The sequence below is a fragment of the Medicago sativa genome, chromosome 8, assembly GCF_051527215.1.
Source record: "Medicago sativa cultivar Bolivia chromosome 8, Bolivia_mono, whole genome shotgun sequence".
Lineage (NCBI taxonomy): Eukaryota > Viridiplantae > Streptophyta > Magnoliopsida > Fabales > Fabaceae > Medicago > Medicago sativa.
Window position 1 is genome coordinate 72,907,371 of NC_140756.1, and position 19,400 is coordinate 72,926,770.

At 31.7% G+C, this 19,400-nt stretch overlaps 2 protein-coding genes across 2 annotated transcripts; one reads left to right on the forward strand and one right to left on the reverse strand.

The window, feature by feature from the left end:
• Positions 1-12,594: 12,594 nt before the first annotated feature.
• On the forward strand, positions 12,595-14,165 carry LOC146901284 (uncharacterized). The gene is made up of 3 exons (XM_085737044.1): positions 12,595-13,293; positions 13,375-13,723; positions 13,852-14,165. The coding sequence occupies exons 1-3, from the start codon at positions 12,595-12,597 to the stop codon at positions 14,163-14,165; spliced, it is 1,362 nt and encodes a 453-aa protein (XP_085593170.1).
• A 3,498-nt stretch (positions 14,166-17,663) lies between these two features.
• On the reverse strand, positions 17,664-18,609 carry LOC146901285 (uncharacterized). The gene is made up of 4 exons (XM_085736151.1): positions 18,401-18,609; positions 18,269-18,321; positions 18,003-18,089; positions 17,664-17,902 (listed from the first exon to the last, which is right to left on the reverse strand). Exons 1-4 carry the CDS (start codon positions 18,513-18,515, stop codon positions 17,831-17,833), a joined length of 327 nt encoding a protein of 108 aa, XP_085592277.1. The 5' UTR covers positions 18,516-18,609; the 3' UTR covers positions 17,664-17,830.
• Positions 18,610-19,400: the final 791 nt, after the last annotated feature.

The window sequence follows — 19,400 nt, forward strand, 5'->3', positions numbered from 1 at the left end:
ACATGACTCTTGTAAAAAACAACATATTAAATAAAAGTGATAACCTGAAACTATGTCACATGGATAAAAAAAAACATTAAATATTGTTCAAATCAAACATCTAACTTGGATATTCGTAATCGATAAATGTTATGAATATTAATTAAATAAAAAAATCACAATTTTTTTTTGAAAGAATAGATCACAATTAATATCTTTACTTTAAAATTAAAATTAAAAATAATTTTTTTTTGCTAAGCAAGGAGTAATGGCAGACATCGGGAGGAAACACCGACATACCAACTAGGTTGGCATCTGGGAAACCTCCGTCCTATGCCGCCAAACTCTAAAATTTTATTAAAAAAAAAATTAAAATTTCAAATATTATATAAAACACACAAAATTGATTTTCGCACATTCTTCAAAGTTAAATATTACTTTTATGGAGTCATACATTTCAATCATAAATAACACCATCAACTACTTTATACATTAAGTATGAGTATTGTAGTCATGTAAAAATGAATATTATATATGTTAAAAATATAAAGTGATTTTAAGTTTTAATTTGTATTACATGTGTTGGTCTCTCATTTTCGTCATCTATTATTCTGGAATTCATCTTTTCTTTCTTATTTTTGAACACACACGTAAAAATAAAAGTGTTACAAATATTAATTAAATATTGCACTACTTATAATTTAGTAATTTAATTGTTATGAATATTAATTAAATAAAAAATAAAAACACAACTAATATTGTTACTTTTAAATTAAAAAATCAATTTCGAATATATGTGAATGTTTCTCTGATATTTTTTGGAAAAAAAAATCTATTTTTTCATCAAACAATCATTTTTTAAAAATTTTTGTAGTGTTGTTTGTTTCAGATTATACAAAAATCAATTTGTCATAGCATCAAAATAAGCCCGTTTGTTATAACTTTTTTTAAGAAAAAAATTATTTTTTTAAAACAATAATCACTTTTAAGAGTATTGCATCCATTTATTAAAGTTTTTAGAAAAAATCATAATCTAAAAACAACTTCAAATGAGAAGTTGTAAAGGGTCCGTTTGTTACAAATTAAAACAAAAGTGATTTTGACATAAAATAATTCAGAGATTATTTTTTAGATATTTTATAAAAAAATCAAAATCTATTTTGCATTTGTTTACCGTAATAAAAATAACTTTTTTTTTAAATAAAATAATTTAGTTTGTTTGGATACAAAAGATATTTTTTGTTAGGAAATTAGTTCAATCTTTTTACCCATATGTCCTCTCTCCTATAAAAAAAAATCTATTTTTTGAGAAGTTATTCTTAACAGCTTCTCATTTGAAACTGTTTTTAGATTTTTTTAAATGTATAAGAAACGGATGCAATACTCTTAAAAATGATTTTTTTTAAAAAAAATGATTTTTTCTTTAAAACAAAACTATAACAAACGGGCTCTAAGAGTAAGTTCTCAAAAAAATAGATTTTTTTTATTGGAGAGAGAAAATAAGAGTTAAAAGATTGAACTAATTTTCTAACAAAATAAACCTTGTTATATACTTGTATCTAAACAAACTAAGGGTTCGTTTGTTACGGGTTAAAATAAAAGTGATTCTGACATTGAATAATTTAGAGATTATTTTTTAGAGATTTTGGGACCGTTTGTTACGGATTAAAATGAAAGTGATTTTAACATAAAATAATTTAGCGATTATATTTTAGAGATTTTATGAAAAATCAGAATCTATTGTGCGTTTGTTTACCGTAACAAAAATCATTTTTTTTAAAACAAATAATCTAGTTTGTTTGGATACAACTATATTAAAGGGATTTTTTGTTACAAAATTTGTTCAATCTTTTAAATCATATTTTCTCTCTCCTTTAAAAAAATCTATTTTTTGAGAAGCTCATTTGAAATTTTTTTAGATTATGATTTTTTAAAAAAGTTGTAACAAATTGATGCAAAACTCTTAAAAGTGATTATTTTTTTAAAAAAATGTGATTTTTTTTCTTAAAAAAGCTATACCAAACGGGCTCTTTATAAAAACTCATAATTTACTTTGTGTTTGTTTACCGTTATAAAAATCTTTTTTTAAAAAATAATTTACTTTGTTTGCATACAACTAATTAAAAGAATTTTTTGTTACAAAATTATTTCAATATTTTAACCTTTTTTTTTTTTCTCTTTCCTCTAAAAAAATCAATTTCTTGAGAAGCTACTCTTAACAACTTCTTAATTAAAGTTTTTTTTAGATTCTGATTTTTTCTTAAAAAGTTGTAAGAATTTCCAAATAAAATATTACTTTTTAAACATTCTTTCATCATTAGATTGCACAACTATTGCAGATTACTTTTTAATAATCCTAACATCATTAAAATTAATTTTTCACATAGCAGAGATTACACAACTGTTGAATAAGAATTTCCAAATAAAATGTTACTTTTTAAACATTCTTTAATCATTACATTGCACAACTACTGCAAATTACTTTTTAATAATCCTAACATCAATAAAATTAATTCTTCATATAGCAGAGATTACACAACTGTTGAACTATTGCAAGAATATTATTAGTATATATTTATTAGTATATAAGTAAATATAAAAAACAAAATATTGACTGATTTTTACTTGTATGCGTTGAAGTAGAAGTTATCAAAGGTCAAATCAAAGTTTGCATTTAGTCTTCCCCACATAGGTTTTTTGCTATCCATGTCAAAATGAAATTGTGTTTTTGCTATCTTATTTTCCTGTTCCTCATATTCACCTAAGAGACTGACTACTAATGGATGTGATACATGTGTTGTAGCTGATGTTGTAGCTGACCCTCCCACCATGAACTTTCTTAATGGATATAGAACTGCAATAGTTGCATCCCTACTGGCCAGTTGGGCCATGAGCCGAAGTTGCTTCATCTTTAAAGTCAGCTCAATCTGTGATTGGGTGATACTTGGCGTTCCAAATCCCTTGGAAAAAAAAATACAATGAAGTCATATTTATTTTTGTAATTGTTTTTATTGTTCTTTTTTTGTTGTTGTAATTACTTACATAGAATTGGGAGAACTTGATTTGAAGTGGTTCAGTCAGCATTGTACCTGTTTAGAGGATACTTTATTTTATATATATATATATATATCTTTCACATGTCAAGAGCACTCTCTCACAATCTCCACACAAAAGTTTATGCAAGCATAAATTAACAAAATTAAAGTGGTTTACTGTTGATGTCTGTAACACCCCGTTTTCCCAACATAAAAATTTCTTAATAAAAATCAGAGTTTAACAACTTAAACGGAATGCTGCACTTCTTAAAAATCATAAATGGAATAAATAATAATTTATCCTTCAAAATCCAACAATGTAATATCTAAAACTTCGCAGCGGAAATTATTTCAACATCTTAAATAATATTTGGCACAAGGGCCTCAACATAAAATCTCAAAGCAACTTAGTTCGATAATAATTCATACACCAAATAACACACAATAGCATATTTCATCAAAATATATATGTATAAAATATTTTAACACCAAATAACAAATATATCTTTACATCAAATAACAAATATATTTCTACACAAAATAACAAATATATTTCTACACCAGATAACATATATATTTCTACAAAAAATAACAAATATATTTCTACACCAGTTAACATATATATTTCTACACAAAATAACAAATATATTTCTACACCAGATAACATATATATTTCTACACAAAATAACAAATATATTATACTAATAAATACCAACGTATAACATAACAAAATATCACTCAAAAAATATATCAACTAAATTATAAAAAGACATCTAATCTCAATAAAATAAATAAGTAATAAAATAGGGTGTTACAACTCTACCCCCCTTAAAAGAATTTCGTCCTCGAAATTCAAAGCACAAGAGAAAAATGAATTTAATTATTACTTAAATATCTTAAACTATATATAACAAAATAGTAACTTCAAACATTACACAAAAACCACATTAAGGTTAGTCAGTCTGTAACACCCACGACGTGGCTTTCGATATCCCGCCAGTTGGATACGAAAGGTTCCCGTCAGTTGGAACGGGCACTATTCGTAAGGATGACCCCACGTTAATAAGAGGAAACGAATCACATCGGAATGAGAGGGATCCAGAGGCCGTGTAGGTATGGGACTACATGGTTGAAGGAAGGCTTATAAGAATTGTTAGGTACTACCCATATCAACAAGATGCATCTTCTTTTCGGTAGCTCATTCCATAAGAACTCCACAGTTAAGCGTGCTTGACTTGGAGCAATTTTGGGATGGGTGACCTACCGGGAAGTTTCCCGGTAAGCGTGCGAGTGAGGACAAAACACGCTGAAAAGACTCGTGTTGGTTTGTGGGGTTAGTCGGCAATCCTGAAAGCAGTCTAGATGTTACAAAATGGTATCAGAGCAAACCTCTCCCAGTAAGGTGTGGTTCGGGGACGAACCAGGCGGAAGCTGGTGGGCATGTAACACCCACGACGTGGCTTTCGATATCCCGCCAGTTGGATACGAAAGGTTCCCGTCAGTTGGAACGGGCACTATTCGTAAGGATGACCCCACGTTAATAAGAGGAAACGAATCACATCAGAATGAGAGGGATCCAGAGGCCGTGTAGGTATGGGACTACATGGTTGAAGGAAGGCTTATAAGAATTGTTAGGTACTACCCATATCAACAAGATGCATCTTCTTTTCGGTAGCTCATTCCATAAGAACTCCACAGTTAAGCGTGCTTGACTTGGAGCAATTTTGGGATGGGTGACCTACCGGGAAGTTTCCCGGTAAGCGTGCGAGTGAGGACAAAACACGCTGAAAAGACTCGTGTTGGTTTGTGGGGTTAGTCGGCAATCCTGAAAGCAGTCTAGATGTTACACAGTCAAACATGATCACATAATAAAACATAACCATTAAGTAGAAAGAAAGAAAAAATACAACGACAATATTCAACTGTCACACGACACAAACGACTCGACTACTTGGCCGAACGGACCGACCTGCTCTGATACCAATTGTAACACCCCGTTTTCCCAACATAAAAATTTCTTAATAAAAATCAGAGTTTAACAACTTAAACGGAATGTTACACTTCTTAAAAATCATAAATGGAATAAATAATAATTTATCCTTCAAAATCCAACAATGCAATATCTAAAACTTCGCAGCGGAAATTATTTCAACATCTTAAATAATCTTTGGCACAAGGGCCTCAACATAAAATCTCAAAGCAACTTAGTTCGATAATAATTCATACACCAAATAACACACAATAGCATATTTCATCAAAATATATATGTATAAAATATTTTAACACCAAATAACAAATATATCTCTACATCAAATAACAAATATATTTCTACACAAAATAACAAATATCTTTCTACATCAGATAACATATATATTTCTACACAAAATAACAAATATATTTCTACACCAGCTAACATATATATTTCTACACCAGATAACATATATATTTCTACACAAAATAACAAATATATTATACTAATAAATACCAACGTATAACATAACAAAATATCACTTAAAAAATATATCAACTAAATTATAAAAAGACATCTAATCTCAATAAAATAGGGCATTACAATGTCCACCACTTCCTCTTCAGCTTTGCTTTGCATCTGCACTTCCTCTAAAGCCTTTTTTAGCATCTGCACTTCCTCTTCAACTTTTTTCCGCATCTACACTTCCTCTTCAACTTTTTTTTGCATCTTCACTTCCTCTTCTGCTATTTTTTGCATCTTCACTTCTTTCCTTCTTTCTACTTGCTCTGTAATTGCATTTAATTGAATTTCAGTTATAAAGTAAGGTTTATTATTGAATTGATTATAAATTAGGGTTTATAAAAATTGATTTGAAATTGAATTATAAAATTAGGGTTTACCTCTAATGAAAATTGATGCTGCGGCTGAAGCCATTCCTGACACTAAAGAGGTCAGCATTGTTTCCATAATTTTCTCCATTGGCAGGTTCTTGGGAACCGTGAACGAACGCGAGAAACGAGTATGATTTCTGTGGAGAAAATCTAATTGTTGGAAAACGCGTGAAAAATTTGGGGAAATGTGGGAGAGAAATGGAGAATCGCAACCTTGTAAAACATGACTAACCTGGAAAATTGGGATAACCAGTAGAAAATGACACACGCACGTTAAAGTTGTGTTTATTCTAATTTATATTGTAAATGTGACGTGTGTTTATGAGAAATGTTAAATACTTGTACAACCATTTGTGACAATTATTTGGACAACATTTTGTTTCTCATACTTGTATGATGTTCTTTTTCCCCCTCTCCATTGTTTTTGATCAATAAAAAAAAAACAACGTTGTCATAAAAGCTGTCTTGAAATATATGTACATACTACCAAGCTTGTGACGATTTACTTTCTTTTTCTTGACTCAAGATTCCATTTTTTAATTCCTAAACTATCTTTTGATTAAATGTATGTTTGTCTTTTAATTATCATGAAGCTTAAATGCATTTGTTTATCTTCATATTTTAAATAAGGAAAATGCTTGTTGTGACAATTAACAATTTGGGAAAAGTCAAAAACAATTAAAAGTGATGGTAAGGGATTTCTTGCAAATGAAGAACTTGAGTTTAAATTCAGTTTTAAAAATGTTATATTGTTAAATTTTCTGAAACATAATTTTATCACACACTGTGACCATATCTGACACAATGGAATAGTTTACGGCGCCAGTTCAAGGGCAAGGTCGCTAAAGCATTTGTTTTAGGTCCATCAACAAAAAATAATTTTTCATTTAATTTTACAAGTAAAAAGGTCTCATACTTAAATAAAAAATGGTCTCGTGTATTCAACATTGCTTTAGGTCTCGCTTATTTTTAAAAATTATCGGGACGATGTAACACCCTAATTCCCACATTTTATTTTTATAATAAAAACGCATTTAAAATAAAGAAACACACTTGTCGAAAATAATCTTGAAGTCCAATTGCCTTGTAAATCTTTCATGAATGGTTTTATATGGTTAATTGAGGATATGTGGATGATTGTTAGGTGTTGAATATGATGTTTATCATAAGGTGTTGTATTTTCTCCATTAATTGAATTGTGAGAAATGGCAAGGAGTTGTTGAACTAAATGATATAGTTGATGTTGATGTATGTTGATAATTATGATGATGATGATGTTGTTGGTTGTTGATGAATATGATGATGATTATGTTGTTGATAATGTGGTAATGACTCTTATTGAAATGTGATTGTTGAATGTGTGGACATGTATACTTGATAATGCAATTGTTGTTGAGATAGTAAATGTAAAAGGAGGTGTACTTTTACATTGTCGTTGGTAGTTGTGTTGGTAGTTGTTATGTTGAAGTTGTGCATTATCGGGTCGTTGCTGTATGTCCATGCATCATATCATATTGAGTCATATGTTGAAATGTAAAAGGAGGTGTACTTTTACATAGTTGTTGTAAGAGGAGGTGTACTCTTACATAGATGTGCGGTTGGCATCTAATGACTGTTGTTGTGGTACCACATGCATATATGTGTCGAGTATAGGCGCATTGCATATTGAAATGTTATCTTGTTGTTGCATGTGAATGGTGATTGTTGATGATAAGTGTGTTTGATGAATACATACTTGTGACATTTAGAATTTAATGGTTGTCACACATCTTCTAAAAAAAATCAAAATTCAAATTAAAAACATTGCAGTGGAATAGTTTTCAAAAACTTTAAAGTACATGTTGCATCACAATTTCAACACCAAAACTAAATTCAAAAGAATTATAAAATAGAGTCTAAAATAAAAAGAATCCCCGTTCCCTAGTGTTACTGATCAGAGCTTCGACTCAATAAAACTCTCAAAAAGCGATAGACAAAAAGGAGAAAGCCCCAACGCCATCTTCCGAGACTCACTGCTACTAAGATCTTCTTCCTACAAATCTACACCACAAGGGTGCAGGCGCCCAACCCGCCACTAGAGGGTGAGAATATATCCAACACAAGAGATGCATAATCACATGTATAGATCCAGATAAAAGAACACAACAATTACATTTAGACATGTATGCATCATAGTAAGACAATATTCATATTTAAATATAAAGTTTCATTTAATAAAAATCAAATAGGCATCAACCAACATCTTATAACAACATATAAGCATCGAGAGCATTTAAGAATATCAAGTAACCACTTAACAAAATACAAATCATTCACACATAATCATATATAAGCACATCATTAAAAATCACATCTTAAAATAGTTACACTTTTTCAAATAACACATCTATTAATTCCACATCTTCAAATAGCACATCAATTACACATCGTCAAATGACACATCATCAGATAATTCACAAATTACACTTCTTTAAATATATAATCAAATTCACCACATCTTCAAATATACTTGACAATGAATCCAATGTCCCTAACTCGACTCTATATGCATGTGGTACCGGTTTTGGATATCAGAGTTATGTTACTGATTTATCCCCCATCTTTAAACACATCTTTAAATCGGACTGACCATGAATGCATGAACACCAAATAACGACTCAACAAATGCACATCTTTAAATGACTCGACAAATACACATCTTTAAATAACATCGGCTCTGTTTGGTAAACCCAAAAAAAGAGCTTTTAGCTCTTAGCTTTTAGCTTATAAGCTCATTTGACAAAAAAAGCTCTGTTTGGTAACACTTTAGTTCTGTTTGGTAACGCTTTTTTACAACGAGCTTATAGCTTATTTCAGGAGCTTATAAGCTATTTTTCAGAAGCTACTTCAAGTAGCGTTTGAGCTTATAGCTTTTAGCTTCTCATTTTTTCTTCCATATTTACCCTTATTATTCAAAGCAAAATCTATCAGCTAATTTTACCAAACACTTCAACTAGCTTATCAGTCATCAGTCATCAGCTATCAGCTAAAAGCTATCAGCTAGCTTATCAGCTAAAAGCTATCAGCTAGCTTATCAGCTATCCGCTATTTTTACCAAACAGAGCCATCATCGTTAAATATCACATCTTTATATAACACATCTTTAAATCACACATCTTCAAATAACACATCTTTATATAACACATCTTTAAATCACACAATTTCAAATAGCACATTATTATATAATACATCTTCATATAACACATCTTTATATAACACATGTTTAAAACACACATCTTCAGATAACACATCTTTATATAACATATAAATTCAGTTTATCATAACATTATTCATAAAAATAAAAATTAAAAATATAAAATATAAGAACCGAACATGGTAACTACGACACACAAAACTCCATGCCTAGAACAAAATAAATAAAAATAGTGCAAACATTAGATAGCCGATGCATATACATAGCACTTTTTATTTATATTCTTCTTCTAAACTTCATATAATCAAGTTGCAGATAAAACAAAAAATTGTAGATAATACAATATCAAATAATGTGAGCAACTTAGTATTCAAAAATTATATTTTTCTTGTTTTACCATCTTAGCTGTTCGGCCAAGACCGTTCCTTTAATTAACTCTTGTAGACATGTCTTTAGTCACCAAAAGAGGCAAATATTAATTATTAACCAAATAATGATAAGGAAAAAACCTATAAACTTCCAGGCATAAGGCTCTCATGGACATGGAAATAACTAACTAATAATGAACCATATAGAGATTATAATTATAAAAAAATTATCAAGACTAAAACATCCTGTAGCAAATACTAGTATACTATTACTCCCTTAAACTACTCCCTTAAACTATTTTGGCATTTACTAATTACTGATGGCACTAATGTCGACAATTAACATATGTAGGTATCAATATTTATTTTGTGTGAAATAATCATTGGGTGAATTAAAGGTAAGCATGGATTAACGTATGCCAAGCAGAAAGTCATCGCAAGACTAATCATAAAGGTATCGACAGAAAAATAAAATTAAAGGCATTGATATCAATGAATAATAGAAAACCATTCGAGAACAATCATAAAATTAAGAACATGGATGAATACATATCAACGGAATATACATCAAAAAAAAATCTCAATAGGTCAAAAATATATTTGCAGCTGCATAGAAGAACACAAATTTAATCATGGATTCATCAAAGGAATAAGAAAATAAAGAAAATTAACAACCCTTCACTATCCACGTGAATACACAACCCTTATGATGAATAGAGATTACCTCTAGTTTTGCGAAATTGATGATTTCCTACGGTGAAATCTCTCTCTAGGTTCTTCTCGCTATTCCTCTTTGCCTCTTCTCTCCATAACCCTAGTTTTTCTTTTGCCACTTTGTTTCTCTCTTTCTCGGTAACCCTTCTTCTCTAATTCTCTTCTCTATTTATAAGCTCTAATTGAGTTTGTTACCAATCTTTTTAGATTATTTTATGTCCTCTAGGTTTGTTACTGATCTTTTTAAATTATTATTTGCACCTTTCGAATTTGTTACTATTATTTCTGTAACTACACCGTCTTGCTATTCAAACTCCCTTCTACTTAAATCATTAAAGCTCCACTCATCTCACTAACTACAACCTCTTTTCTACTCAATTTTACTAATCCCCCGTTCGCACTCTAATTTCTTATTCTATCTAAAAAAAAAAACTCTATTTTCTTTCTAAATATTATTTTTTTCTCACTCTTTAATCAACTAACCAACCCATCTACTTTCTCCTTACCTATTCTTACAATAAATACGAATATTTAAATTAATACTACCTAACAACCAATACTAATAATAATAATAGTACTAATATTATTTAATAATAATACTAATAAATTAATATTTAAAATTTGGGGTGTTACAGACGACCCTGATAGTTTATGTGCAGAGGATACTCAATTTACATAAAATAAATGTTTTACTAAATAAAGTGGTAGATAATATGTGAAAGAGTTGTTTATCACTAAAGGTAGAAAATAGAAACAATATATTTCTATCACTCGGCCACTTCTATCACTCGGCCACATAATTGCTTGGTGTGGCAATTAACGATTTGGAAAAATTCAACGACACTTGAATAAGATCATAAAAGATTTTTTGCATTTGAAGAACTTGAGTTTAAATTGTGCTCTAAAAATGTAACAGTGTCGAGTCTTTTGAAATATAACATTTTATAAGAAATATGATCAAGCTCTCTAACATTTGAGGATACTCAATTTATACGAGATAAATGTTTCACCCAATAAAATGGTAATACAAGAATGGGTTGTTTAACAACGCCTCCTACTGTTCACACCCTTTCCTTCTCCGTTTGATCAGAATAATTGTCTGATTTCCACCCAATTCTCTCCTTGTGAGATGTTCTCTGTTTAATTCTCTCCTTGTGGGAAGCTTCTTTGTCCTGTTTGTCTCTCCACTGTGAGAAGTTTTCATCCTTAGTTTCATGGCATCGCTTTCAAACCTATATCTGAGTGATGAGGAAGATGATCTTGAGATTGCAATCGAGGAGACTCCTAATTCCTCCACTGATACGAGCGCAAGTCTGGTAGGCAGATTCCTTACAGGTAAACCTGTGAGGGGTTATATGATGACATCGATCATGGCAGAATTTTGGCACCCGGGTAGAGGAGTAAACATCAAAGAGATTGAACCAAACCTCTTCACATTCAAATTTTTCCATTACCGTGATATGCAAACCATATTGAATAAAGGACCTTGGTATTTTGATAATAACCTCCTGATTCTTGACATTCTCCTAGAGAATACGCCCCCACAGAGTATTCCGCTTATTTCAGTTCCATTATGGGTTCGAATTTCTGATATACCAGTAGGGTTTATGGCAGAAAAAGTGGGGAAGGATCTCGGTAACTTTATAGGAGACTTTTTGGAGTACGACGCCAAGAACAGTGCCAATCACCTCAGGTCATACATGCAGATCAGAGTGCTCCTAGATGTTACTAAACCTCTTAAAAGACAGAAGAAAATTAAGCGTCCGGGAGGGGAATCACATACAGTTCGCTTCACCTATGAACGATTGGGGAATTTTTGTTACTATTGCGGCTTGTTGAGGCATATAGAGGACTATTGTGATAAGCTCTATTCTGTTGAAGCTGATGATGGAGTTCGCCATTGGGGTCCTGAACTAAGAGTCGTTCAACAACACAATTCCGGCAAAGGTTCAAGATGGTTAAGGGAAGACGGCCAAGACTGGTCATCGCCATTAGTTAAGGTTCATCAGAAAGTCGACACAAGTTCCGCCGGAATCGGAAACAGTAACGCCAAGACAATAAATTCCCATTCAATTGCTCCCAAAACGGTTACATTGGGTGACATGCTAAAAAATCCCAATTTAATTCGCCCAACCGTGAGCAATAAACACACACATTCATCCCCTCATGCTTCAACTTTCATGGAAGAAGAAAATGCTGCAGTTGTTTCCACAAACTTGAAACGGTCCAGGAATGATCTGAATGGTAATAATCATCTTGCTGACTCATCTCAGGTTCCTCCCATGAAGTCAGTAATCACGCCATCTCCCTCTTCCAAAGAGTCATCCAATTCATCTTCATCTTCCCCAATGGAGACTTCACAACGTGATGCTTCAAAAAATGTCCGGTCGTCGAACAATCATTTTTTATTGGCAGAGCCTGTAGAGCAGGCCTGCCGAAAGTCATGAATGTCATAGCCTGGAACTGCCGAGGCTTAGGAAATGTTAAGGCAGTTCCCAGTATTAAAGACCTAGTCCGTGTCTATAAACCGGACATTGTTATCCTTTTTGAAACTTTATGCAGCAATAATAAAATTCTAAGTTTGAAGTATTCCATTGGTTTTGATCACCACTTTTCTGTTGATAGCATCGGACATAGTGGTGGCGTTGCTGTCCTATGGCAAAATTCTGCTCATTATAATATTGTTAATTACTCTCAAAACTTTATTGATATGTCTATTAGTGATGCTGTGAAAGGTAATTGGCGTCTTACCGCATTCTATGGTTACCCTGACAATGGAAGACGACATCAATCTTGGGAACTACTTCGTTCTCTTCGTGATATGTCACATGAACCTTGGTGTGTTATAGGAGACTTCAATGATCATCTTTCTCCAGTAGATAAAAGGGGAGGACCAGATCGACCATTATGGCTTATCCGTGGTTTTCAGAATGCTGTCAATGATTGTAACCTTTGTGACCTCCCACTAACGGGTTGCCAATTTACCTGGTTTAAGAGCATTGGTAGTAGCCAAGCAAAGGAAGCCTGTCTGGATAGGGCTCTTGTTAGCGTGTCGTGGCATGATTTATTTCCTAAAGCATCTCTTCAAACCCTTGTTGCACCTATGTCTAATCACACTCCCCTCCTCCTTCAGACAGATCCGGTCCCATGGTGAATGCCACACACAAGCTTTCGCTTCAACAATTCATGGCTTCTTGAATCTGATTTGACTCATATGGTGAAGGACAATTGGCGTTTTTATCCATCCAACAATATTTTTTCTAAACTAGGCCACTGTATTGAAGACATAACAGCTTGGAGCAAACTTAACCATCCTCACTTTGATCAACGTAAGAAGCAGTTGCAAGCAGAAATTGAGTCATTGCGTGTCGCCTCTACAGATGGAGAAAATCCAAATCTTGATGTTCTCCATAATCAACTTGCAACATTACTCCTTCAAGAAGATTGTTACTGGAAGCAACGTGCAAAAGTCTACTGGCTTAAAGAAGGAGATACTAGCAGTAAGTTCTTCCATGCTACCATATCTTCAAGACGAAGGAATAATACCATTACTAAGCTTAAAAACACTAATGGTATTTGGCTTACATCTCAAGATGATATGACTTCACACGTGCGTGACTATTTCTCTAGTATTTTTCAAGTTCGCCCCGGGGATCACCAACCGATCACTTCCACATTCAGTTGCGTGTCTCTATTGAAGATAATAATGTGCTTACAAAGCCATTCTTGGTCGAAGAATTCAAAGAAGCTCTTTTTAGTATGCATCCTGACAAATCTCCAGGCCCAGACGGTCTTAATCCAGGTTTCTATCAACATTTTTGGGGAGATGTAGGTGATGAGATATTTCATTCAGCGTGTATTTGGCTAGAAGAAGGTTCCCTTCCTTCACAACTTAATGATACAAATATTGTGGTTGCTCCAAAAATTGATAATCTAGAAACAATTAAAGACTTGCGCCCCATTTCTCTGTGTAATGTTATGTACAAAATTATTTCCATCGTTATTAAAAGTTAAAACTCATGATCTCCTTAATTTCATGTGCATAATGGTCATTTTGCAAAATTTAATTTATTTGTTATTTATAATTAATTACGGATAATGGTCATCACAAGTGTGACTTTGCAAATTTTCTAAAGCATAACATATGTGACAGCCTCATATTATATGGAGATAATGGAGAAAACCAAAATTTCAACATCATTGTCAATAATGATCGCAAATTAACTACACAAATTGGACAAAAGTGAGACAACTTCTCCCGAATCAATGAATTTCGATCAAGATGCGATTTAAATTTTCTATCAATAATTGTTATGTTTGTCATGTATTTCGTATAAAATATGACTACGTGGGTTATTTTTTTTTATTTTTTTTGGTACAAAAGAGGGTACATGGGTTATTTTCCAAAAATTGTACCAATGCATTAACAATGCATCTCAATTGTATTTTCTACATTTTAATTAATATTAAGTGTCTTCTACTAATTCAAAAATGTTTAAATTACTTAATCATGCAATTTTACTTTATCATACCATCAAACATATAATACACAAATAATTCACATTTACTTTAAATTGACATATAATTCAATTATATCAAAACTCTTATTAAACTTTAATGATCTTTTACAAACAACAAACGTTTACTGTACCCGTGCGTCAGCACGGGTTTGTTACTAGTAGGACATGGAAAAAGGAGTTTGTTTGCTTGAAAGAGTCAATAAATTCAAAGATAGTAAAATTGGGCCCAAAGACTTTAGTGCTATTTAACATAAGAAAACATGGTAGAAATTGAATACTACCTCCGTCCCGGTATAATTGACCTACTTTGGTTTTTCACACAGATTAAGAAAAGTGTATAAATAAAGGGGAAAGGGGAATATATTGTATTGGGAATGATAAAAGTAGTATTATTTAGTGTTATATTGTATGGAGAATGATGAAAGTTGTATTGAAAATTGAAATGGGTCAGTTATTTTGGGACACTTTTTTTTAGAAAATGGGTCAGTTATTCCGGGACGGAGGGAGTATTTATTTTCAGAATCTCACATGAACTAACACAGTACTGTGACAACATAGTTATCACAGTTATTCCAACATATGACCCAAACATGTGGGCTATGAAAGTATTTACATTTAGTTGCAGTATAGCAGATAAAGTACACAACTAATTTAGTCACAAAACTGACATAGATAAAGTTCATAGCACATGATTTAATTGACAAATTATAGTTGCAGCCTAGACTCCCGTTGAAATCAGTTCAGACCTAAACTGTTCATCCTGATCGCAGTTTGCGACACAACCCCATCTGATTTCTTGCTCTCTCAGACACAAAATTTGTAGACATGTATTTGACCCAATAATGCTTGAATTTCTAATTGGCAATTGCTACTTTTTTTGTAGCATGCAATGAATTGAGTAGGGGACATGTATTTGTAAAGATGGGTTGATAAACTTCTTACACGCATGTGTAATTTGCTACTCATTGTTCAAAGTATATTGTGCCAATGTGATCTTAAATTGTAGCTTGGAAAAGGAATAAAGCAACTTAAACATCGGAGTGTAGAAAATAAGCTCTCAAATCATCGACCAATTTGTTCAATCTTCACGGTTGATGTTGTAGTAATTGACATTTTTTTTTAAAAGAGCACGATACTTCAAATTCTTAATACTATAGTTTTTCATTTTATTTTACCATTTCTTAATGGAAACTTTAATATTTCATCTCCATCAATGTTTTTGCTCTTTCACATGGCTTAGTTTACATCAAATCCAATCAACTTACGAAGAAGTTAAAGATGATGTCAAAATCTTAACCAAAATATATTTTCATCAAAAGTTTTTCTTGGAAAACACTCATCAAGTCTTTTCCTCATTGTTACACACCCAACCCGACATTTTTTTTTTGAGCAAAGGCAGACTTAATTCATTTCCACAAGCTCCATAGAGTCATAGCAGCTAATACTTACTGTTTTGGGTGCAACCTGTCAATCAAGTCAAAAAACATAGAAGTGCAGTCATTACTAGAGAGTAGCAAGTCTCGGATGATGTGATTAACTCCAAGCAGTTCCCAGCAGCTGGATACCCAACCCAACGTTTATCATCGAAAATAACGAGCAAGTTTTATTTTAAGCAAAATAAAAACATAGTTTAAAAAAAAATATAACGCTCGCATTCAAAGTGCACCACATTATAACACAACTCAATGTCTAAATTTGTTGTTTTGAATTAAAATTTAGCCCTCATGGCAATTGGCAACCCATTAAAAAATTATGAATTATGAATGTTTCACACTTTCAAAGTCGTACAAATCCCATAAATAAAAATTCACATAGAAGTCCAAACTAAAATAAAGTCATTGGAGTAACACCAAAGTTGTCCACAAGCTGGTTCTCAAACCGATCATTTCCACGACAACTTACGAAAGCCCCCCTGTACATGTTACAAGTGTACAAACACATAGAGGGAGGTGAGTAACTATAAATCAACAATTACATGGTACATATACAAATAGATAGGTTTAAACAAACTCGACAGTCAACATCATATGGCATTACCAACAACTCCATTACTTAGTTTCTGATCAAAGTTCAATTAATGGATAATGTAATTTTCAGTCAAACTTTACTTAGTTTCTGATCGAAAGTAATACATAAAAAATAGTAGGACATCAATGCGAGAAAAGAAAAAGAATGAATTTAGGTTTTCTAACATTGGCTCTCTGATCCTCGATGATGTATCTCGATGATGTATTTAAGTTTTATATTCATAGCAAAATACCCTTATTAAATGTGTATGGGACATGTATTTGTAAAGAGGGTTGATAAACTTCTCAGCTGCTTACAAGTATGAAGTTAACTCAGACAAAGAAGAAGGATTAAAAAAAAAAAAAGAGATCTTCAGCATGGTAAGTGCAGGCATGTGTAAATTTTGTGTAAATTTTGTTAGTGCATTAATTTACTAATTATTGTTCAAAGTATATTGTGCAAGTGTGATCGTATATCGTAGCTTGGAAAAGGAATAAAGCAACTTAATTAAGCATCAAAGTGCAGAAAATAAGCTCTCAAATCATTGGCCAATTTGTTCAATCTTCTCAGTTGATGTTGCAGTAATTGACCACCGAAAGCTACAACGACTGACGAGCACTAAAGTTTGCAAGTGCAGTTGTACATCTAGAGATTTTCTTTAAAGAGAACGACGACTTGTCATTTTGAGTACCATATATAAATTCTCGGTTTGATATACATTGCTTATATGATTTAACTTATAAACTATTTTGTACATTAGATTTAACTCATAATCGTTGTATGCCAGTAGTCACAACTAAGGAATGAATTGCGACAAAAATAGTTCTACTACGGTGCTTACTACTGCAAACCTCGTGTACTTCAAATTCTTAATACTACTAGTTTTTCATTTTATTTTTACCATTTCTTAATGGAAACTTTAAGACCCTGTATAGGAAATCGGCTATTGTCGTCCATTGCTTCTTTACATATTACATGGTATATATACAGACATGAAATAATAATAATGATAAATTAAAGTTGACATTGTTGACTTATGTCATAATAACACAATAAATTGAAATAAATATTTGTAATCCGATGCAAAAGAAACTACGGATATGGAAACAGATGTGTTGACTTTGAAACGATGCATCTAGAAACAGATGTAAATTAATGTCTAACACCATGTCTAGGGACGATGTAGGTTTCTCCAAAGTAGGCTTGTCCAATGTGTTTAAGACCCTGAATGTGAAAATAGTATGATTAAGCAGTCAGTAAATCTGAAACAAAGTAAAAAATGTTGAAGCATTTGTGTGAATAAATGATATGAATAAGAGTAAACCTGTGAATGATTACGAGGCCGGGATGGATCCTCCAACTTCTTAGCAGGGCCATTTTTGAATTCTTTCCACAATTCTCTGGGTATAAACTAGGAGGACAGGCGAAAACAAAAGAGTTAGTGAAATACTATGAAGCAAATGGACATCACACTTATAAAATAATTTTGAGAATATAAGATAATTTAATGTAATTTAATTTCAAGTGATTGTTTAGATGCAATAGAGTAATGAAACAAATAATAATGATTGAGAAATTGGAATATCATACTGTAAACATATCATAGAAGTCGAGGTATCTGATTACGCCGTAAATACTCCAACCTAAAGGACAAAGAGAAGATCATTAATATAATAAAATCAATGGATGAATGAATTGTGAGAGATAAGGGAAAGTACGTACATGCTCCAGGTATGTAGAAGGCATAGAAGATCTTTATTGCGATTGCTTCTACAGCATCGATATCGATATAGGCATCCAGATCGAACGACTCCGACTCTAACTCCAACTCCGACATCTTTTTTTCTACCTTCTTCTCTTCTTCTTCTTCTTCTTCTTCTTATCGTTTCTCACTTTACTTCTTTTTGTTAAGGGAGGGTTGAATACTTCAGCAATTTTTTTAATGTGTTTGTTGTATCTCTCTCTATTTATATACATATATATACACACTTTCTTTTTCCACAAGAAATCTATTTATCTTTATTGTGTAACAGACTAAGTTTATCTTTTGAAAGTATAACTAAAATTATGAATAATTCAACCCAAAAAAGAAAATCATGTATTTCTTTTTATCTATTGTTATCCACCAAAGACAATACACATTTTCTTTTTCCACAAGAAATCTATTTATCTCTATTGCGTAACAAACTACGTTTATCTTTTGAAAGTATAACTAAATTTATGAATAATTTAGCCAAAAAAAATCACGAATTTCTTTTTATCTATTGTTATCCACCAAAGATAATACACATTTTCTTTTTCCACAAGAAATCTCTTTCCCACTATTTATCTTTTCATTTTTTTTTTGAAAGAATCTTTTCATTTTTATTAAAAACACTACCCTCACAGTCTTAGACTTAAAATTCGACAATACATACGTTTTGCATTCAAATCATTTTTTTTTATCTAAACTAGCAAAAAGACACGCACTCACGTGTCTGTCTTTCCACTCTTTTTATTGCGTTAACGTTTGAAAATTATAAACAGTGTTTTTTTTTTATTGAATTTTGATTTTGATTAAAACTAAAAATATAAATGTTTGTTGCTTTCAAGTCACAACAAACAAAACTAATCTTGATTTTATATTTCAATGACACCAACAATAAATGTAATCTAAATACAACCTTTATTATAGAAAAAGTTGTTTAAGGGTATAATTAGGATAATGAAAAAGTAAATATAA